This window comes from Eleginops maclovinus, chromosome 1 (genome assembly GCF_036324505.1).
Source record: "Eleginops maclovinus isolate JMC-PN-2008 ecotype Puerto Natales chromosome 1, JC_Emac_rtc_rv5, whole genome shotgun sequence".
Taxonomy (NCBI): Eukaryota; Metazoa; Chordata; class Actinopteri; order Perciformes; family Eleginopidae; genus Eleginops; species Eleginops maclovinus.
In genome coordinates this window covers 14554722-14578029 of record NC_086349.1, presented here as the reverse complement: position 1 = coordinate 14578029, position 23308 = coordinate 14554722, and the positions used below count along the sequence as shown (strand labels likewise).

The 23308-nt window shown below is 40.4% G+C and overlaps 3 protein-coding genes across 20 annotated transcripts in view; all 3 read right to left on the bottom strand.

The window, feature by feature from the left end:
- The window catches only part of huwe1 (HECT, UBA and WWE domain containing E3 ubiquitin protein ligase 1), a 37160-nt gene extending 36336 nt beyond the window's left edge, over positions 1–824 (bottom strand). For 9 of the 10 annotated variants that reach the window (XM_063879041.1, XM_063878994.1, XM_063879085.1 and 6 more), the window contains exon 1: positions 768–824. The gene's annotated coding sequence lies outside the window, so the exon portion shown is untranslated. The remainder of the gene's footprint in view (positions 1–767) is intronic. The other variant, XM_063879004.1, reaches the window with a different exon arrangement.
- Positions 825–1457: 633 nt separating this feature from the next.
- Positions 1458–10792, bottom strand: phf8 (PHD finger protein 8). 2 transcript variants are annotated; one of them, XM_063897930.1, is made up of 22 exons: positions 10506–10792; positions 9601–9890; positions 9327–9412; positions 9097–9220; positions 8699–8859; positions 8454–8595; positions 7900–8086; positions 7616–7778; positions 7414–7501; positions 7030–7136; positions 6832–6923; positions 6305–6394; positions 5934–6215; positions 5747–5829; positions 5497–5666; positions 5280–5365; positions 4514–4635; positions 3952–4283; positions 3749–3844; positions 3544–3653; positions 3054–3426; positions 1458–2963 (listed from the first exon to the last, which is right to left on the bottom strand). In XM_063897930.1, exons 2-22 carry the CDS (start codon positions 9696–9698, stop codon positions 2875–2877), a joined length of 3081 nt encoding a protein of 1026 aa, XP_063754000.1. In that variant the 5' UTR covers positions 9699–9890; positions 10506–10792; the 3' UTR covers positions 1458–2874. The 2 variants fall into 2 exon arrangements, with proteins under 2 accessions (XP_063754000.1, XP_063754082.1); XM_063898012.1 differs by having other exon boundaries at positions 3054–3414.
- A 1350-nt stretch (positions 10793–12142) lies between these two features.
- The window catches only part of wnk3 (WNK lysine deficient protein kinase 3), a 36969-nt gene continuing 25803 nt past the window's right edge, over positions 12143–23308 (bottom strand). For 4 of the 8 annotated variants that reach the window (XM_063897374.1, XM_063897733.1, XM_063897454.1 and 1 more), the window contains 14 exons: positions 23170–23213; positions 22484–22619; positions 22277–22393; positions 22080–22181; positions 21934–21982; positions 21697–21843; positions 19574–21606; positions 19127–19373; positions 17010–17095; positions 16562–16908; positions 16139–16374; positions 15950–16045; positions 15700–15863; positions 12143–15336 (listed from right to left, as the gene is read on the bottom strand). In XM_063897374.1, coding sequence (XP_063753444.1) covers positions 14770–15336; positions 15700–15863; positions 15950–16045; positions 16139–16374; positions 16562–16908; positions 17010–17095; positions 19127–19373; positions 19574–21606; positions 21697–21843; positions 21934–21982; positions 22080–22181; positions 22277–22393; positions 22484–22619; positions 23170–23213 — 4371 coding nt within the window. In that variant the 3' untranslated portion in view covers positions 12143–14769. Of the gene's footprint in view, positions 15337–15699; positions 15864–15949; positions 16046–16138; positions 16375–16561; positions 16909–17009; positions 18792–19126; positions 19374–19573; positions 21607–21696; positions 21844–21933; positions 21983–22079; positions 22182–22276; positions 22394–22483; positions 22620–23169; positions 23214–23308 lie in introns of those variants that run through there. The other 4 variants (XM_063897530.1, XR_010166983.1, XR_010166985.1 and 1 more) reach the window with 4 other exon arrangements.

Here is a 23308-nt window from a genome sequence, read left to right as displayed (position 1 = left end):
ATGCTTACCGAGTCAATAAATGTACGAACTTCCCAGAATGATTACATTCACAAACAACACCGCTGCAACAAAGTTAACATTAGCTTACGTTAGCGTCGTCTGAGTAACGTAACCACATTTCCTAACTCGTGTATCACTCACTAGTTGGTTAGGTAGTTGTAACCGTGTGAAATGAACTCACATTGTGTGTCAATGTTATTGAGGTAGCCACCCAACGTTACGCAGTTAAATCAATGGCGGTGCTATCGTAAGCAAAGTTAAAAGCTATTTAGGTGACGTTAGCTAGGTTACCCGTTAGCTTAAACTGCTACTGTTAGTTACTTTGATGGTTAACGTTGGCAGATTACAAAAAGCCATATCTGCAAACTGAAACACATTTTATTTCATTGTACCATCATTCCCGAGGAAAGGGAGTATTCATTGGACGAGGATACAGCTTTGACTTGTAGTCGTACAGTGGGGCACATACCCACACACAGTGAACATGAGTATGTGTATGTGTGTGGCGTCTATGTTTGCGGGTTTCGCGCGAGCTAACTAGCTAGCCTTGCTCCGCACAATGCTCTATCAGTGGGATCATGGCTAAATTAAAAATGGCGGTTTACATAGCAGAGGATCCGTACTTTACAATTAAAACCCACTAGTTTTGTGGACTCGGGTGGCAGTGACGGGTATGAATCATCGATGGTAGTTGTTAAGGAAGCGAGCTGTATGCAAAGAGATAGCAATAACCCATGTCAATGCTGAGAATAAGTCTTAATGCTTACCTCGAATGCGTGTTACATTTGCTTCTCCATCTTGCACTAGCGAGTGGTAGGACCATTTGGATCTCGCGAGATTACCTGCTGCTGCGTTAACCCAGGGCACTCCCTTGTAACTGTTGTACAGAATAGCGATGTAAGTGCGTCTTCATCTGGAAGACGGCATACAGCCTTAACTGGTATTTCCAGCATCAACCTGATTAAATGTGTACACAAAAACACGCAGCATGATTCTGCAGGATTCATGAAACACGTTTGTTTTATTTTATTTTTGTTATTGTTTACTATTATACTGCGATTAAAGTGACTGACCTATATAAAATAAAGACTGCAAAAAAAAAAGATAAATGGCCTTGGATTGTTTTATTTACAATCAAGCAATTCTAATTTTGGAAAAACTATAAATAATTGTACGAATTTAGGAAGTCACCACTAATAATTTAAATACTGAAATGTAAAGCAGTATTACAATTAATTTATACTTAATTTTTGTTGATGTGTGAATCCAACATCTTTCTTGTTGCATTGAAGACTCACCAATATATTTCACGAAAAAACACTTTAGTAGTAGTAATGGAAATAGAGCTCTTCAGGAGAATTAAGCATAATAAACAGAACTCCATCATTTTGGTCCCTTATTTTGGTCCACAAATCACTTTAAGGAAATTGTTCTCAAATAAATTCAATGAAAAAATACATTTTGCCCAAGGTATATTTTATCTGTTCCAAGTGGTATTATACACATCATGTTTAAAACACAGTACACACCAACAAAAGAGTGAATATAAACAATAATAATGTAAAACAAAATGGATGAAATCAAACAAGGGCATTTTTTTTCCAGAACATTTCCACTATTACACTGACAACGACATGACAAACTAAGAATGACAATTACTGCGTACAAATATAAAAAAATGAACTATTTCAGATATTTACCAAATACAGCAATGTATCATGTACAAGTCAAGTTAAGAAATATTTCAAAGTTTTTGGACTATAAAAGAACTTAAATTACAACAAATATTTACAAATACTTTCATGTCCTGCACCATCACAATGTTTTAACACAGTTAAATCTAAAATTCTGCCAACATTTTATAACTAGTACATTCTGTGGAAAGACATCTCTATATCTGGCCCAAACGATGGAAACTTGCATGAACCTAGTCTATTTATCCCATGTTTTTCTGCTCTTCCAATGTAGCTATATAAATTACAAATATTACACATATTTACAAGGACAGCATAAACTGTAAAAGTAAACAACTAACAAAAAGTAGAGCAAGGGACACATTTCTGTACAGATATTAAGTGGTTAACAAACGTATCAAAATAGGGACCAAAAAGATAAGGTGGTAGAAAAATGCCATGTTAAAACAGGTCGAGATACGGCAATATGCTGCTTTGTTAAATAAATATCGAAATAAATTAAATTAGGCTTTTACTCTTGGCATCAGAAGGGCACTCTATATTAAGATGGACATATTTTATATAAACAGCTCTCTGGGTGCTGACCATGTGCATACACTGAATTTTTGCAAAACAGTTAATTGTTGTGTAATGATTAAGATCCTGCAATCATCATACCACACAAGACTTTTGTGTTTTGTTGAGGTAAAAATGACAATGAAAAGAAGACTACAACTTCATGACTGTGTGAGATTGATTTTACCCGACTAAAAAATGTGTTTTTCTTTCCCTTTTAAATTTATGTTGAACAGTAGAATATATTTTTCATAAATAGAGCCACCAAAATAAAAAAAAACACTAAAACAATTCTAAATAAATGAAACCATTGGGTTCAGTCAATTTATTATGCTAGTCAAAGTAATGTCCACTTGCCACAATCTGCCAATGTCAAGATGTGATCATAAATACTTGTAGCATACAGTATATGGATAAATGGGGGGCCAAAACAGGCTGCAATTAGCTGGGCAGAGTGATTGGTGTAGGACAAGATATAGAAAGGTTCAATAACATGTGAAAAAAGTAAACAAATGTATCTAGAGTAAAAAATATAGATAACTATCTATTTCCTTCAGACCTACTTCCACAAAAGCGATTTTCTTCATTCCCACTCAAAAGTCTTTAGCCATCTTTCCAACATCTCTCACAAGAGAAGTTTTCCATTGCGGTGAATCTTCAGAATTTTTCCAAGTCTCTGTTTTGCAGTTGCAAGTCCTTTCTTTGGACGTTTCCCTAAATTAAAGACAAAGACAAAAAAACCATGAGAAACTGTGCAGGCAGAGATATGAAATGATGACATCAGGGCTTAACATTTATGCTTACCTTGACCAACTCCTGTTGCTCCCTGGCTGGCTAAACTTGCAGGGGATGTAGCAGAGTGAGAGCTGCTGTTCTGCGGAGAAAGTGAAGGTCGGCGTGAAGTAAGAAATACACCAGGGGCCATTGCTCCGCTGCCTCGAGGGCCACCAGGGCCAAAAGGTCCTGGCCCTGCGGTGTATTCATGGTCCAACAGACTAGCAGAGAAATAATCCATTCTCCTGTCTGGGCTTTGGTCTGCTGCCGACTCTGGAGCAGGTGGTGGTGAGGGTGGGGCTGGCTCAGCCTGAACAGGGGGAGGAGGGGCCACGGGAGCGGGAGGACGCTGCTTCTTGGTGTACTTCCTTTTAGCAGGTTTTTGCTGCTCCTGGTTCAGAGCCAATAAGAGTAACAAACAAAGACAAGAGTATTTTTCTTTTCTTGAAAAAAACCTCTACTCCTGACAATTCACTTGCCACATACTTCAAAGACCAATAAGCTTTGTTTCACAACTCACTTGTTGTGCCAGTTTGGCAGCAGCTGCTGCAAGACCGGTCTCTACAGATGCGACTCGAGCTCCATCTCTGGCAGGCCGTTCCTGTTTGGGAAGGGTGGGCATCACCCTGGCTGTAAATGAAAATATTCATTAAAACGGTCATCCTTCGTCTAGCAGAGCTAAGAAGCCTTCTGATCTGTATTGTTGCAAGGTTTGATCCAGGTACCTTTCGGGCTCCAAGGTGTGTCATCCCAGTTTTTCTTCCGCTTCATCTTAGCCTTGTTAGCATGGTCCTCCTCATCAGACTCCAAGGACGGATAAACTTAAACGAAAATGTGATACAAACTTAAACATTGGCTAAATCAATAAAGAGCTGTAGTGCCTTTTCTAGCATTGATTTGTACAGCAGTCACTGAGTATATTGCTCACCATAGTCTGAATCTTTAAAACAGGTTCCGAGAGCCTCTTGCTCATCAGGACTGTCTTCCTCACTAAGGTGACGGGCGGGTCGTTTAATTGGCCGTTTCCCTGGCCGCTGGATGACAGGTTTCTTCTCAGGAGTTCTTGTCTTTTTGACCCCTCCCGTCATCCACACAGCCTTGCCACCCTTTTCCTTGACAACACCCAATCCCTCTGTCAATCCTCCAGAAATGGATAGGGGAGATGAAGAAGAGGAAGATGAGGACGAGGAAGGGGGGTTGGCCATGGACAGCATACCCTGTATGGCATCTCGAGTGCTGGGAGAAGCTGGGGCTTCCTCACTGAGAGAAGGACAGAGTTGAACCATCACTCGTCATCTCAAAAATAAATCTCCTAAACATAGCGTAGCATCAGAGCCCTGCAAATAGGTGAACTATGCAAGTTTCAAAGGTTATCGGATTTTTGCAACAGCACAGCAAGACATTTATTCCCACTTGTGGGAACATAACTTCAGACACCATGAAACGTACACAGACTCACAAATAATCCCTTGTGTTCAAAGAAATCTAACCTGAGTGTTGCAGAGTCCAAGCCTGCCACTTGCTTGCTGGCCTTCAATAAGTCGAGAATGCCCCCTGCACCGCCCTTCACCCCGTGGGCAGCTAGGGCCTCTTCATCTGTGGTGTAATCCTCCTGGAGCCACATGCACAAACATGCTAAAGTTACCATTTAACCAGTGCTGGAGTAATAAAGTGCTAATGAAGAATGTGTGACACATGAAGTTAAACAAACAGACAGGGAGAGGAGTTTATATACTCTGATACATTTTTACTAAACAACGATAACTAGGCATTTTAGTATTGTTCTATTCCATTATATGGAGGACAGATTCTATGTTATAACAAGAAAACAATTAAATGTTAGTAACAGGCTCAGTAGGTAAGGAGTTCACAATGTAACATTTATAACATAGGCTTGCTGTTCCAAAATACTGAATCTAAAGCGGCGCTCTCATTAGTGATTGGTTGTTCATTTTGCCTATGGTGGTGGAGGGGAAAGAGTGAATTCAAGCAAGCACATTAATAAAAAAAAAACACCATTTGTGATGACGTGTTAAAAGGAAGATGCTAAGCTTGGGAGTAAAACCTGGAGATCAATATCAAATGCATAACAAACAAAAAAATCATAATGTAGTCCCTTTCACAGAATCTTTACAGCTCTATCCTGCAATGGCATACGTGTAGTAAATTATATTCCTCATCTTTGACTGACTGTTTAAATAATTGCTGCAGGCTACTACAGCTGAAAGAGGGCTACAGTATCCCTTTTAATCTCACCTCAATGTCAAAGTCTACCTCTCCTGGCTCCCTGATGCGATTGGGGTCAGAGCAAGGTTTAGCTCTAGGCAGTTTCCTTGGAAGACCTGAAGGCAATTTTAGCACAGTTAGGTTACAGTATCAGTGTGGCTTTGAAATTAAAATACTGATTCATATTAAAAGTTCCACATTTGGCTAATAGTCCAAATGTTTGGAACAGCTGTAATGTAAAATGTACCGCTTAGTTTCTTCTTTTTGCTGGGTCCTGCGGGCTTGCGCCGTGGAGGAGGGGTCTCATCAATCTGCAGCTCATCCTCAGACTCCAATTCAGACATGCTCGATCCCTCCACTGCAAGATGTTTGAACTTTCCTGCCCTTCCTGCACCATTTCTGCTGCCTCCCTTTTTACTAAAACCAGAGGATAAGCAGTTAACAACCAACACCTTTGGTGGGACCATACAAACACACTGAATTGCTGCCAAGCTTACCCTTGGATTTTCCCATTGGTCAGCACAAGTTTCAGTTTGCTTTTGTTTATCTTCCCTTCAAGCTCCTCTAAAGGCAACTCCAGCTGGAAATACAGATAGGCATTGCAAGAAAATATGAGGAGGAGTCATTCAAAAACAACAAATGCAAGATAAGCATTTCCATGGTGAAGATCTGTTAATGCTGTACCTTGTTTTTGTTTTTTGACTTGCCAGGTTGGAATTTTTTGAGTGTGTGTTTGGTGTGGATCTCAATTAGGTCAAGCTCTCCTGCTTCTGCCTTAATTAGCCCCTTCTGACTCTTCTTCTTGGTTATTGGGGGCCCAAGAACCCCCATCACTTCCTTGGGCTTGGTTCCTTTCTTTTTTCCAGGGGGGCGTCCTGAATTCTGAGCGGTGGTTAGAGGAGCTTTTGAGATTGGAGAACCAGGAAACTGAGGTCCGGTGCGACCAATGTTTTGCTGGAAGATGTCCTGTCAAAAAGAGAGTATTTTCTAGTCAGGAAAAACAAACATTGAATAAAACAAAACTAAACGCATGCACCGACTTTTAGTGATCTTACCTCAACCAGACGAATCTCCTTGGCCAGGTCCTTCACTAATGTCTGAGTATTGATGGTTTCTGGAATCTCCACTTCATGATCTGCTAAAGCCTGAATGTACAGAGAAGACCATCAAGCATCCCTCAAAACATTTTGCAGTTTTACATTTTGGCAATAATATTATGGTTTACAAAATAAGGCATTTCAAAAATTCTGATGATGTGTTTGATAGTCTTAATCTTCACCAGAATGTAAATTAGTACACTTCCCATAATGTTCCTAATGGGTTCAAAGTTGCCTATTAAGATATTACAATTTGATGTAATAGTTTACATAAAAATACAATTTAATGTAATGTATATTATAATTAATTTGACATTTTCTGTTGCACCTCTGCTCCATTTTTTGGAGCAAACATGCAGCAAAACCACAAATCCACAGGCCAAAGGAAGAAGTATTTATGGATGGAAATAATCAAAAAGTGATTAAAAAAAAGAGAAGTGATGAAATAAGGATATACAAAGAGGTTTAGATAAGATGTTGCATACCTCTTTACGAGTCCAGCCGCGGAAGGCATTGTTTAAAGCCTTAGCTCCGTGGACCAGGTAAGTGGCAGGATGTCGACGGTTTTCTCTTAAACCTGAGAAAGAATAGCACAGGGACATTCGAAATTACAAATTGTAAACAAAGGAAATTGAAGTAGGTCGCAGAATATAAATATTATGAAATAAAATGAACTCCCTCACCTCTGAATGTATCAAGAAGGTGCTTTCCAACATACCAGCACACAGTCTCAAAGTTGGGAAACCTGAACAAGTCTGCGGTGCTTAATCTCTTCTCTATTTCATATGCCCTAAAACATGATAAAACACCACAAAGAGAGTCAAAAATTAGACGCTGTTGCCACAAACATGCAGATTACTTCGAAAGATATGTGCCTTGAAATGAATGGCAATAGATGTGATATGGGGGATAAAACCAGAAAACCTCAAAAGCAAAATCTCAGAAGCAGATTTTTTGGGGTGTGCAATGGCATTGAAACAATAAGCAAGTCACGTTAAGTTTCACTTTTAGGCTGCATTTAGATTACACTGCCTGGGGAAACAGGAAACAGCTCTGAGGAAACTTACCGCAACTGCATGTCAATGTTGAGACTGTGCAAGAAGTTTCCTCCGAAGGCCAGGCAGTCCACTGGAGTCAGCACAGCGTGAATCCACCCTGGAAGACAAACAAAAGACAAAAGTGTAAACATAAATAGATTCTGACTTGTTTGTCGATCATTACTGTGCCAAAAACTCAAAACAAACAAGTTCCTGATGCATTACGGCTCACCTGTTGGTATGAACAATGTGTTTCCTTGTTTGACTGAGCACCTGTAACACATATCAACCTGGTCTCCAAAGAACATTTCATTCTGGTTAGACGAGGAACTCCACCGCTCAAAAAGTGCCAAGTTGGCTGTGGTGGGGGAAATAAGGTAGAAGATCTTCTCGCCCTGAATGAACATAGACAGACAATCTCTTAGAAATAATACAGATTCATATCACAAAAGAAATAAAACTGTTGTGCGGGAAGTGAAAATTCCCCAAAGTTACTGTAATTATTTTTCTTCTCACCCTGAGGACATGGTACCAAACCGAGGTGCCTCCAAAGTCAATGTGGAAGTCTGTGTAGCTGTCCTTAACGCCCATTAGACAGTACTTCTGCACATTGGGGCGTTCAAACACAGACTCTTCGGGCCAGAGGTTTTCCACCCATGACAGTTTTCTTACGATCTTTGGAGTCTCCACCAAGTTTGAGAGCCTAAAACAATTCAAAAACAAATCTGTGGTTTTCTGCCGGGTTGTTAAATACACACAATTTATACACACAAGGAAATGGCCCAAAATTATGGAATACCCTACCAAGAGCTATAAAAGATGCATGCTTTATTTTGGTTTTAATAAATGTCATACTTTATGGTCTGTTGTTTTTTCACATTTGTAGATTTTATCATCTATTCTATTTTTTGTGTGTAATTGTATTGTTTATTGGCCCTTGTTTAAATGCAATGTAGGAAAAGTGATCTATAAATAAGGTTTATTTTTATTATTATATAACCGCACTCAAAACACAAGACACAGCATTCTAATGACAAACCGAACAGCAAACAGTTCATATATTTGTGTACCTGGTCTCAGAGAACTCCAGACTGATCACATTCAGTACTTTCTCTCTATTGGGGCTGTTGTAGTATTCAACAAAGTCCCCCAACCGCATCTTCATGTCACTTTGGCGAGAAACATCAATCACATCAATCTGTTTGTCTGAACCTGCATGAGAACAAAATGAAAAAGGTTGAAATAATTCCCTTTTACACATTAGCCTAAACATGTTTACATTCATTAGTATGCATTTAGGGATAAAAAACTATACCAATGTACTGCTCTACATCGCTGACGCCAAACGATGCCGGAGGAAGGGTCATGCCTAAGCCATCCCGCCTCAGCACCATGACAGGAACACTGAATGAATGCTCTTCCAGAAACTCGACTGTCAGCTGGGCCCCAGACGGCTTTAGCAAAACTTCATCCGCACTGTCATAGAAACATAAATAGAAATTTGCAAACAGTTTAGTTAAAGAAAACGTTCAAAAGAGAAGGCTTTTCATTTATGTTACAAAGAAGAGCAAGGTTCTTCAACTAAAATGATTAGGGATGATACATCATGAAGATAAACAATAGAAAACGATCTTAAGTGTTTGATTTGATCAGAATCATGGTTTCTATCTTTAACTAATAAACAACAAACTTTTGCCTTTGCAGGATGCTTACACTGGGAAGGTGCGGCTCCGTAATTCCCTAACAAACTGTGGGCTGCCTGTCTTAACAGGCCGACTTGGATCCCTTGCTGCAGCACCACCATCTGTCTGCTTATTGCCTCCACGGCGTTTGCGCACTGAGCAAAGGAGAGACAGAGAAAATACATTACAAACAATATTTTACAAAAGTAAACCAATTAGATCGTAACAAATAAAGAAAAGTTAACTCAAATGTTTACTTACTGACAGATGGCCCATGGGTGACCTGGCAGTTTGGGCAGTGATACAAGTCAATCTCAGCTGCTTTGTCCTCCTCTACTCCAACACAGCTACACAGAAAAACATTCTTATATCAGACGCTGGAAAGGATAGCGTAACGGTGTGTCGAATATAGAATATAACTACAGGTATTCAGAAATATAGACAACAGATTTAAACACATCATTAATCACACATAATATTTGGACTTCATTGGCCACATACATAATCAACAGAGTTTAATCTTGAAAATAACTACCTTCCATGGAACCAGTCTTGACAAATGTCACACTCGATCATGAAGCGTGTCACATCATAAGGCAGGCGACACAAGCAGTACACTGGCACCGATGCCATATTGAGTTAGGGGGAATCAGCTTTCTACTATTATTAAAGTTACGTTGTCAAAATATTATGCAGGTGGGATGATATAATTATGAAATAAATGAGCTTTTAATTATGCAAAAAAGATGATGTTGCTGTTGTCTGTAACTTTACTTCCAAAGTGATGTTACTGGTGCACATGTCCAACGTGATTCACTGGGAAACCTGTTGAAATATAACAAAAAGAAGATATCGTATTATATAGCTTGCAAGAAAACGCGAAAATAATACAAATACATTGCGACATAATGTGTAATAAATATTACTGCTGAGAAACATAAAAACTGCTCGTGCAGGTAGATACCAGCTGTGTGAACTACTGTTAGCAGTGTAACAAAACTGACACTAAGGTTAGTCGTTTTAGTAGCATAACATTCATTTTAAGATTATCAAGCTGTTATAATACATACCTTCTTATTTACTGTCTACATTTTGTTTTGAAACATTTTGCTTCCTCCAACTAGTTGTTAAAAGTAGGCAACGTGCAGGCCTTAATGTTAGCGCACTGTTTGTAAACACGATACGCCCCATGAAAGTTGTACTGCTATCATAACACTAACGTGATTAGCCAGTAGCTAACAGTAGCCATATGAGCTAACGATAAAGCTAAACCTAAGCGTTTGCAAAGATGTTAACTTTAACTCGCACAAGAAAACAGTTAGTGCAATATATGGTTTAAGCTTTGAAGAAACGACAAGTGCACATAACACCCCGAATGCATCAAACCAAACCAAACACGTCGTTTGCAATCTTAAATGATGTTTAAAGCTAGCAACTCACCAGAATCTAGCTTCGGCAGGCCGAGCATCCAAAAGCCGTTGTAATCCCCACGCAAGGTCGGGGGTAGATCCGGCCTTATTATGCAACGTAAATTATAAACAATTTGCTTAACCACATCTTTGTTTATTCAATTCGTAATGCACTGATATAGTGTTCAGGTCCAGGAATTTAAACTGGACCGGAAAACTACAACCTGAAGCGACAAAAACGAATACAATAACTACAAAAAACGGCGTATTGAACTACATCAACGCCATTTCAAAGGCAGCAGCGTCAGACGGTTGCTTGTCGCTGTCTGCTTTAAAAAGAACAATAAAGTTGCAGAGTCAAATGTGGAGTTGCGTTCAGGAAAAAAACGTTGCTTGATGTTTCTGGGACAACAGATTTACAGTTATTGCAGACAAAACCGCAGCCGGCGAACATAGCCTAGTGTGTGTAATATATATTAGAATTAGGAATTAATCATCACAAGCACTCTAATCACAAGCACTTACAATGGTAGGGATCGCTTGAAGTGAATATATTTGCACTTTCCTTGTTGTTTGGAGTTTGATTCTCTATGTTTATTGCACGTATTGTAAGTCGCTTTGGATAAAAGCGTCAACTAAATGAGATGTAATGCCGGTAAATGCATCCCACACACGAAAATATGAAAACGTTCAAATCAACCACAAATCAGGAAACGGCTAAATTCATACATTCCACATTCTCTTCAGACTGCTTTTATTTTCATCTCAGTCAGTGTTTATTTACCGTTAGTATAGGACATTTTAAAGGTGTCCATCTATTTGTGAATTGCAACATATAGGAAAGGCTAATAAAATAATTTGTATGCAAAGTGGTCTAATTGTGCAGAAACATTGCAAAGAATGAACCTAAGATTTCAACATGGTGGTAATACTTGTTTTGGTATGCAATTTGGTCGCATAATGCAGATTGCTAAACCTCAATTTTAGCAAAAATTAATCTGTGTTAAAGAAAATCATTGTAAATATCATTAGAACTAATTCAATTCAACTCATATTAAACAGATTTATCATCTTTTCTTAATTGAATAAATATATATATTTTAATTCATTTATGCATTTCCACATCATCTATGTAATTCTACTGTGAATAACATTTGCCATGAATTCACAATATTTTCAGATTTTTAAAATGTATGTAATGTAAAGGGGCTCCGTTGGACCTTGGTGGTGGTCTTCTGATAATAATAATAATAATAATAATAATAATAATAATAATAATAATAATAATAATAATAATAATAATAATATTTTGAATTTATATAGCACCTTTCTAGGTACCCAAGGCCGCTTTCCATTTTGTGAGGACAGACAGAAAACAAATAAACAAACAAAAAACTAGGGCAAATAAAAGAATAGAAAATAAGGTAAATACAATAGAAAACAGAAATGGCAGTGAGTGTTTCTGCCACAGAGTCGGAGAGTGAAGGCCGGAGTCGGGAGAGGTTTTTGAGATGATAGAATGCTGATTTAGTGACCGATTTGATGTGAGCCTGGAAGGAGAGTCTGATGAAATCTGATGTGCCACATTTAACCTTCAAGAAGTTGTCGTTGTTTTGAGTACCATGCTTGATAAGTTCAATTATAGAATTTGAAAAATTCAACACAATGTTGTGCTTTGATGTTTAACATCATTTATTTTGATTAGTTACAAAACATAAATAAAATCAACAGTAGAATTAGTTACAATTTACAGAGGCTAAATCACCAGCAACATACTTAATTTTTTTAGGTTTCACTGCCCAAATTTCCTTTCATCATTGGTTCACAGTCATGTTATTTTGGGACTCCCCAGCTTTATGTTGCATTCATTTGTAAGTTCATTAAATATAACCTGCAGCTCAGCAGGAACATCTTTTTAAGTATCTAAAAGGTTTGTGGTCCATGATTTAAAACTGAATTTACATGTCAAAAATTGCCAAAGATTCTCTGAATACAATCTTGAACTCAGAGGTATATCGATGCAGGGGAGTCCCATGTAAACATAGATGAAAACCAGTATTTTCAAATAACCTCATATTTATAATGATGAGAACACAATTTTACAATTTGTACAACCCCATTTCAAAATACAAAAATATTCTTTTTCTTTTAGATAACATTTTGGTAACACTTCAAGGACAAAGTCAGCTCTACATCATGAATCATGATCATTAAGCTGTAGCTTGCAGCCAACATGTTAGTACCAGACATGACAGCACATTATCTCACCTTCACTAAGAATAAACTACATCTCTGTGACAGTTTGGGATGTCTTGAAAAGCAACATATACAGAAAATCAATATATTCTAGTGTATGCAGTTTCTGAACAACCACACCCTTTAGCACAAACTACTCTTATACTCTTTTACTTATTATCTTTGGCTCACTTGAGCAACTTTTAACAACCGGTATGATCTCCTGTTTTCATTGACACGCAATCTCTCAATCATTAATACAACAGAAATGTTGCTTTGACTACAGGCTACTAATTATACCAAAAAGTGTATTATTTCTTGACCATTAATGGTCAAATGCTTGTATGGCTAAGAGCACTGATAACCGAATAAAATGTATAGTAATATATCCACTGTTGATATATTACTCTGTGTATCTCTACATCTACAAATAAAGAGTTTAGAAGTAGAGGAATGGAAAATGTTTTGACTTGGGTAAACCTTTTGCAGTGTGCTTAAAAAAGCACAATTATGGCCCACAGTTCAGCTTCTGAATGATGCATTCACACTGACAGCCTATGGTCATTACCTAAATTGTTTCCAACTGAAACAAGGAATTTATCTAACGGCATACAAAAGTAAAAGTGCGGATCTGACAACGATGTTGGACATCAAGCTTACGACCGGTATTTTGTCAAACCTCTCAATTGTTTTTTGTTTTTTTTAAGCCCAAAGAATAGGCATAGTAAACACTTTTAGTTGGGTACAGTGACAGTTGAGGGGCTGCCTTAAATGAAAAGTAACAGGGATGAAATTCTTAATGCAATATACCAAAGGACTATCACCAAGCTTTGTCACAAAGAAATAATATACACTCACACACCCACAAAAAAATGCAGTAATTTTAAAAGGCAATGTGGGAACAACACATATGGTCTCCCCGGTCTATAATAACTTGGCCGTTTTTTTTAATCTTCTTCCTCCTCAGCATGACGGTGATATACCTTGATATGCGGAGCTTTAACCGAAAGCAAAAATGTCAAATAGGAAAGCAAATTGTCTTTGCTTGAATGATCACAGTAAGCAAATGTGAGATTCATGAATATAAAGCAAGTGCAAGCACTTTGCATTCTGGCAAGTCATGTTAGTCATAAGGACACGCCGTCTTGGGCTGAGTGTAACCAGGTAGCCACTGAACATACATGTCATATTTCAATTAGCCATCACATTATGATTGTATCTGAAGTTATATCACATCACTCATAGTAAGTTAGAGTGTTTCTATGGTACAACTGCTTGACATTAACTAAAACAAATTAAGCACATGCTGTACCTTTGAACAACACCGCAATAGTATATTGGCAGCACTATGGTAATGATGGTAGCAAGATAACTTCACCATGCTTTACGGTATAACATGCTATTCCTTTTTGTTTGTTGCCCACTGAATCACCTTGTGCTCTAGGTCTGCAGTTTTATGTAATAATCATGAGAAGATCCTATATGCATCCGGTTTTCATCATGTGCTTCTACAAATATATGTTATGCCTTACAGACAAATCCATACAATACATGCTGATCAATTTAGATGACCATTACTAATTGCACTTTTAAAATTGATAGTCCTTTCACTGTAAGCAAAGACAAATTAAAACACCTTGTCAAATATTTTCTACCTCTGCTTAGGAAGTGTTCAACTGAGTTGGTTTTAAAACAAACATGAATGTTAATTTGTGTAAAAGGACATAAGGGATATGTACTTGGATAATCCATAAACACTCAAACACACTCATAAACGCACACACTCATACATTAAAGAATTTATACATCTCAACACCCAAACATACCATGATTCATAAACACAGCTGTTCCATGTTGCCTTCTGTCTGTACATGCTATAATCTATCACCTCTCACATTCACGCCCCATCTCATCCAGAAGTACCCTGGAATCCATATAAACATTGCAGTCACTACTCTCTCATACACGCCCACAACTAACAATTCAAAGAGATCTGCTTTACGTCCTGATCCACTTTGCGTTTCCATCTCTCGCACCTTCATATTGACCTCACACTGGTTTCATTTCTGTCCCAGAGGAAGAGTAGAGGTTGGGGGTGTTGGGTGAATTTTGGCACTGGAAGGTAGAGCAGCAGTAGAGCAAGAGGAGGAAGAGGTTGAGGAGGGTGAGGAATAGGAGCATAATGTCCCCCCAGTAGCAGTAGTGCTATCTGCTGGTGCAGTGGAGCCACTGCCAGGCAGCACAGGTGCAGCCGTGGACACTGGAGATGTGGGCTTTTGGGAAGGCAGCAGCGGTTGGCTTTGAGGTGTTGAGTGGGGCAGCTGGGTGATTGGTTGTGTCTGTGGTAGAGACTGGGATTGTATGGGAGTTTGCATCCCGGGCTGCTGGCAGAGTGTGGACTGCTGATAGGTCACCTGCTGTAGGGGGAGAGACTGATGGAGGTGTAAACTTTGTTGCATCGTTGGCCCTGTGGCCATGTGCGATTGTGGTGGTGGTCCCAGAGAGTGCAGGGTTGAGAGGCTTCCTCCACCTGTGTATTGAGGAGGGGTTGCCCCGGGCAGGCCGGCAGGGCTGGGGGATGCCTGGGGATTCAGCGGTGCCACTGGAAACCAACCAGGGGTAGCCACCTGTATTGAAAGTAGTAATGAGTAAAAAAGGAATATTACAGCACAGAAATAATTTGTTGGTACTGCTGGCTCTTGAAACAAATGTATGTCAACAAAGCCTCAACTATTTTCCTACTCCTAGTAAGAACCAACTGAAGGCTGTCTGATTTCTTTTAATAACCTTCTTTTTATATAAACATCTTTTATAAGAAAGAAGCTATAAATTGTTTGGATGCCAATTTTGTAAAAGGTCTGACACAATATCAGATTTCACAACATGAATAATCATGGCTGAAATAATTCACAGTACAATCAGGATATCTATAAAACATTTAAAAAAAAACATATATATACATATGTTTTTTCTATAGTGAGTATTCCTACCTCAGTCGGCTGGCTCCATCCTCCCAGCTCCTGCACCTGCTGAATCTGTTTGATTTGATTAAGTGAAGGTTTGGGCGGAGCGGGGCCCACCGTCTCCTTCGTCCAATCATCTACAAGTTTGTGCAATTCATCTGTGAATGTGCTTTTTCTAAGAGGGCTGTGATCTGTGGAAAAATGAGGGCATTTATCATAATGCTGATTGTTCCGTTTCATTTCTGTGTTGTCTTGATTTATCAACCAGAAACTGTACCTCTTTTGGCAGACAGTGAAGTGCAGTGCTCTGTGTTGCAGTAAAGGGGCAGTCTAGTCTGTTCACCACCTGAAAAACTACTTGACTGCTGAATCCCTAGACGGGAGATACATAAAACAGTCACACAGAGATCAAGCAGTAACAGGAAAAAGAGAAAGCAGGAAAAAAATCATTTATAAAAGTGTGTACCAGAATGTGGGACTCCGTTGTTATCCATGTGAGAGTGAGGCCGCGGTCGGAGCTTGATTTTGGCTGGCCTGGGCCTACGAGGAGAGAGGACAGGAGGTCCTGAAGGAAGTGAAGGGGTGCGGGACAGGGAGGCAGGCAGACTCAGCCTTTGGTCTTTGAGGGAACGCAGCTGTTGGTACAGGTCCTGCAGCTCTCTGTTCTGCTGGGACTGAAGGGACACTACCTCTTTGATGTGCCTGTAAAGAAATGGAGACAAATCAGAATAGGAATATAGTAAGACTTTCAAGGTTTGAAAAAAAAAACATGAACAGAAAATCAAGGTAGAAGAAATGAAAATGCAAAACAAAGTATTATTTATACAAGAAAACACGATTAATGGAAACATAGCATAATGGAGGTTAGTCTTCCCTCACATCAACTTACTTCTCTCTGAGCATGTGTAGTTCTTTTCTCAGGTCTTCATCCTCCACTTCACACTCATTATTATCATCATCGTCATCACTGCTGCCCAGTGGGGAGTGGCTGTGCCCATGACCTCGAGGCAGGTGAGCCATTGCTGGGGTCCTCTTATGTTCATCTCTCTCACCCTCCTTTGCTCGAGTTTTCCTCCTCTCCCTGTCCAGGTCAGGAGACACCGGGGAGCTGTCGGTGTTCCTGTCCTCCTTCGTGCTCACAGCTTGGGTGACAGAGAAGCGTCCCACTTTCCTGTGCATGCTACCATGAGCTGATGACGCAGCCTTCGGGGGAGAAGACTGGGGAACTGGTGTCACCTGAAGGCAGAGGATGTGGGAGGTATTAGCTTCTTGTCCAAGCTCCAATGAAGGTTCAGACTGATGAGGCGCAAAGATATAATCCGTACTATTGGTCCTACCTGAAATCTTCCTTTGCGTGCATGAGGTGGATTTAGGGGTGGCGCCTCCTTCTCCTCTCTAACTGCCTGACTGCTGGACCGTCCTTCTGATAAAGAGACAGGGATGAAAAACAAAAGTGGGAGACAAGGATCGACAGGGACAAAAACACAGAGACGCGGGTATGAAGAGCACATACATTATGAGGAACACACGCAACAAACACAATAAAAATGTACAAGACATGAGGCAAACACACACAGATAGACGTGGGACATGAAAATAGAGGCACAGTGTTAAAAATCACCTATAAGTGTCATACATCATGTAATTTGTCACTAGCGTGACTCGCAAGCAGATATATGAAATGTGTCAGTTTTGTAAATTATAAACTGGATAATACATTTAAATCTTTGTGGATGAAAAAAAATCAATCTTAAGAATGTGTAATGAGTGTGTGGGAAGGGGTGGTTAATGCTTGTGTCATTTAGAAAAATTATAGTAAGCATTTCATAAAAATAACACATTGTGAAATGGCATTTGAATGTTTACAACAGTTTACCCCCACCCACCCACACATCCACTCTCTCATTCTCACTGACTCACCAAATTCCCACTCATATACCAGACAACAGAGCCCAATATCACATTTGAGATCTGCGCTCTGTTCCAGTGATATTGTTCAGTGTGTTTGATATTTGGGATTACTACATGTGCAAAGTGTGTACATGGATAATCACTGCATCATTTAAAATCAAATTTCTATGTATGCAGCCTGATACAAATTAGGGGTCAACTGATTTGTTTATTTCGGGGTTGAGACAAGTCTGATTACTCATCCAGGAGACCAATAACCTTGTTTTTCTACTTTGGTTGTCATTGTGATGTTAATTTAAACTACAGTAATATCTGCAGTCTTATATAAAACACTGCTTGACTTGCAGATTTTAGTCTGCGTTCATATTTGGTAGCTTTCGGTCAGATAATGCTGTTGGCTGGACATTGAGCAAGACTACAGAGGTAGCTGCACCAGAGCCAATGTAGAGCCTTTATTTATTTCTTCATTTATTTAAATGGCTATCAAATTTGAGAAAGATAACAATACTTATTAAAGCTCAATATTACAAATGATCATCGGTTGACCCCTAATTTAAGTGTTACTTAAAGGCAATGGTCCATTATTAGTCAGTTGTGTGGAACATAACATGTGCTCATGCAGGTGCATTAACAGAAAAGGCTTTATGCTATTGCTTACCATATTAAACATATAAACAAAAACACATGCAGGCTAAAATCATTGTCCTAATAACAGCGTGACAGCTGTTACAGCTGTGAGAAATGCCTACCCATGTACAAGATAAACTTATAAGCCCTAGGCAATGTGAATAATATAGACTAGAAATAATAACTTTGATCTTAATCTGAATATTTTATACATATAATGCAAATGAAATAATGATCTACTACTACATTACATAGCAGAGTCTCATGGACACATGCTATGCTTTAGGAGCTGACAGAGAAGTGACACATTTCTAAATGTAAACTGATTACACACTATCAGTCTAGCACCTAAGCATCTTTCCTATACGTGTAATGAGGTGAGTTGCTCGGTGCTGTCTACACTGAGCCAGCAGGTGGAGTTGAGATGGTTAGTGCTGGCTGTGCTTTCAGACTCGTGGCAATAAATGGGGAAGTCGTATGAAGGGAAATGTCATGGGCACAGGCACAGGCACAGCTGGGCTTTACTCCAGAGCCAACCTCTTCCTACACTGTGCCAATCTTCCACCCTCCTCTACTCTTGTCTGTTCTCGCCCCAGGGTGAGCAACCCATGCAAAAGGAAAGATTGCCAAGAAAATTAAATTAAGCAAAAAGAAATTTAGAAAAGAAACAAGGGAAACAAAACAATAATGCATGTAGTGATGTCAACACTAACATTACTATTGTTACATTAAAATATACAAAAACAGGATTATTTAGCTGTCAACATTAACATCCTTTAACATTAACAGTAATTAATTCCTGTGTGTTACAAAAGTTATTTTACTATGTTAAAACTAGTACTAGATATTAGATTTAAGACCATGTCCCAACATCCCATTCTCTCTCTCTCTCGCTCGCTCCCTGAGAGGACGCTACCTTGCTGGACTCTGGGCTTCTTGAACAAGCTGGCGGAGTGGCGCAGTTTGCACGCCCAGTTTTTGAATTTGCGAGTCCAGGATTTCTTGCTAACAGGATTTCTGATACTAGGACATGTCAGGTTTAGGCCAAAATATCCACCTCCTGCATTGTGCTTCTGCTGTCCATGCCGGAGGGGGATCGGGTGCTGATTGGGGGGCCACGATGCGTCTCCAGTGGTACTGGTGTCAGAGTGTGGGCGTACAGCCTAGAACAGTTAAGACAATTAAGAGTGGCTGCATGGGAGTTGAGACGTTCAAAACGGAGAGACACACAAACATTTCAACACAACAAATGTAACAAACCGCTTTAGACAGCAATACACTGAAATGTACTGAATAAAATAATGTAAATTTAGTATAGCGGAGACAAACTTGATAGAGAATGTTCGCAAAATGTTTCACTCACAAGAATGGTTGGTTCTCCTGGTACGGGTGGACGCTGGGGCCCGGCAGACTCATCCTGATTGGCAGGAAGGAGAGAAGCGGGCGGGGTGGAGGAGGCAGAGGTGGAGGGGAGAGATGGGCCAGGCTGTTGCTCCACTGGGCCTTTCTCTGCAAAGTGAGGTGCTTCTGAGGAAGCTTTCTCTCCTCTGCAACCCCTATCTGGGTCAGGGGAGGTGGATGAGGAACGGGAGGTTGTAGAGGAGGTAGAAGAGGAGGAGGATGAGTGAGGAGAAGTATTTGAGGAGGAGACAGGTGGGGGGAAAGAGTGGTGGAGAGACAGTGGCTCAGATAACTCGTCTCCTCCTGCTGATGTGGAGGCAGCTGATGTAGGTCCAGAGGCTGGCGCTGCCCCGCTGCTGTACTCCTGATACAACAAGTTCCTCAGCTTCTCATCCAGAGTCTTTATGCGGTTGTCTACAAACTCAATTTTGGGGGGGCCTTCACTGTCTGACTCAGCCACAGAGGAAGGCTGAGCGGGAGATGGTGTCATTGTGAGGGAGAGTGTGGGTACGGGTGCATCAGAGCTCAGGTGGAGAGGCGGCAGAGAGGATTCAGAGGAAGGGGGGACATGCGTAAAGTAGCTGCAGGTGTCTTCTGTGAAACTTGTCTCTCCTGTGGACACCTCTGACTCTGACATCTGTAAAGAGGACTGCTTGTGCAGGGAAAACTGTTGCTGCTCCTGCGGTGTGTCCGCCGCTTTAACCGCTTCTTGTTGCTGCTCAATGTGCTGCTGCTGTATGTGCTGGTCTGAAAGCTCAGCAGGGATTTGTGTTTGTTGTGGAATCTGCTTTTGTTGTATCGGGCTCACATTTTGCTGGGCCTGTTGTTGAAGAAACTGTTGACTAATTGACACGGGCAGCATTTGGCCTTGATCTGGATTTGAAGCCACAGCACCCATAAACATCTGCTGTTTTTGCTGCTGCTGCTGCTGCTGCTGCTGCACCATGTGCTGTTGCTGTAAGTGCACTGTCTGTTGTAGGTGTAGCTGCTGCTGTTGATCAATGGAAGCCTGCTGTTGAGGCAATGCAGCCGCTTGGGTTGCCATTACCTGCTGTTGTAGCGGAGGCTGTTGCATCACCTGTTGGGTATACTGGGGTGTTTGCTGTTGAGGAAGGGTTTGTTGGGTCTGCTGTAGGGGATTAGGTGGCAGAAACTGCTGCAGAGACATCGACTGTTGTAACATCTCTGTATGACCCGGCTGAGGCAACACCTGCACATCAGTCAGCTGTATTTGTTGCTGCATTAGTTGCTGATGTTGTAGCTGCTGGAGCGACTGCTGCAGCTGCATTTGCTCTGGATACACTGGATGCTGCTGCGGTGCTGCCTGCTGCATCTGTTGTTCAAGCTGCATTGCCTGCAGTTGCTGTTGGACTACCGGTACCTGCTGCTGTAACGCAGGCTGAAGTTGTGCCTGTAGTTTTTGTTGGGCTTGCTGGGCCGCCTGAATGAGTGTCTGCTGCTGCTCCATGCCGAGTAAGCTTACCGCAGAAGTGTTCACCGCTGCAACAGGAGGAGGGGAGCTGAAAGAAGTTGAAGATTGGTCCGCTGCCGGCACACATGACCTTGTAGCAGTTAGCATAGTATCCCCCATACTTTGACTTACAATGGAGCAACCACTGCTTCCAGGAGAAGCAAGGACATCTTGGAGAATGGTTATGGGTGTGGGAGACACAACAATAGGGGTTGTGGGGGGGTTGGCAGCAGGTATTGCTAAGGATGAAGGAACACTGGCAATTTGATCAACTGAAGCTGAGGTTAGGATTGGCCGTTCAAAACAACCTGAAGCAGTGACAGGGACAGAGGATTTAAGAGTGGAGGCTGGTGCAGAGATGCTTTCAGAGGCATTGGGGTGAGGAGCCAGCGCAGCAGTGGCTGAGGGGGCAATAGAGGCAGGGGCTGAGGCAGTGGAGACAGGAGGAGAGGTGGCGGAAAGGGCGGGGCAGTGGGGAGAGGTCAGTCCAGTTATGGAATCCAGAAAGTGGGATCCTTCCCTTTCTACATGCGCAGAGAGGAACACGTGGTTAGTTTCTGTTATGCTGTTATGTCAGTAAATAGGAACAGCATTAAAATTGACCTAGAGCTCACCTCTCTCTGTTTGAGGAGACAAAGGTGACCTCATCTCTTCAGATGTAAGCGGTGTATCTGCCCCGGATAGAGAGTCTCTGTGGCGAATAGTCTGATTGATAAAGAAGCGCCAGCGTCCCACTGGGGAGGAATGGGGCACTACCTCCACTGAAAAGCAGGGAGATATTTTCTTAGTTAGAACAATGTTTAGAAGATACAACATTTTCTACTTTTTGTTGTGCTACATTCATAACTCACTTGAAGAACTAGTTGGAGTGCTCACAAACAACTGGTCGGTCGATCCAGTCTGTTGAAGAATATAGATTATAAATCATTATTGGTCAAAAAAAATAAACATTACAGAGGAGAGAAGTTGTAATACGGAAATATGGATATCAACATACCTGTGAATGTGTTTGAAGAATTTCATGAGCTCTCTTAACTGTGGCTCGAAGCTCATCAACAAATGTATCTTTCTCTAAATCAAGGACAAAGTCCTCCTCCACCTACAAACAAAATGCAATCAGACAGCATTAATAAAGACACACAATGATTACTTTTTAGAGGCAATGCAGACTTTGATAATACATGAGCAGCATACCATGTAATCTGCTATGTCCTCTGGAGCATCCCCTTCAATGTCAAATTTAAATGTAACCATCTTGTTGGTATGGGTTTCCAACTGGCATTCAACCATATTGTCCCCACTGCCCGACACCTGGGGAGATACATTACAATTACAGAGGTTAAGTTTACAAAACATATTGGTATAAATGAAATCAGCACTATAGGGGTTGTCTTTTTGTACCTGGAGCATGCTCAGTTGAAACTGATGTGAAACTTTCTCAGACTTCTGACTGGAAGCTTTTCTTTGCATCTTTAACTTCTCTAACTTCCCATTGGCCATGAGCTGAAGGGTTTCTTCTCCATTAGCTGGAACAGACCTGTGTATGGTGAGGTAAAAGAGTGGTTACACATGACGCAAAAGACACTGAGCGCATACCGTAAATCTCTAAAAATATGTATGTGAGGCATATACTGTATTTATCCACATGAAACATTTAAGCATTTTACAACTAACAAATCTTAATTTAATATTCAGGTATATTGAGTTCAATACAGATGAACAAATCGTAGAATAGATTTGTACAATATGTAACCAACCTAATGCAATATTATTATTCGGTCTAAACCTACTCTAACCACTATACTAACACTGAAAAATGTGTTTGCCGATTCCCATTCCTTAAAAAATGTACACAATTTAAGAAAGGCTCAGGATACAAATATAGAACTATTTTGCTTCGGAGCCCAATGCGTTTACACGTTTAGAAGCCTGATTACACTTGAAAGTTACACTCAAAGCATTTGAAAGTTCTCAGTATCATCACTACTACAGTGTTTTATCTTGACGGATTGACTTGTTGAAGGTTTGGATATGCAACGACTATTATATAGAAATAGCACTAACATCAGATATGATAAGAGACATACCCTGAGGAAGAATGATGTTCTGTACTTGACAGGTATGGCCCATCCTGTAGAGTAACATGAAAACAGGCACAGGAGTATGCAGACACAAACAAAAGAGAAAAAACACCATTAGCATATGAGATTCAAGGCTATAATGTAT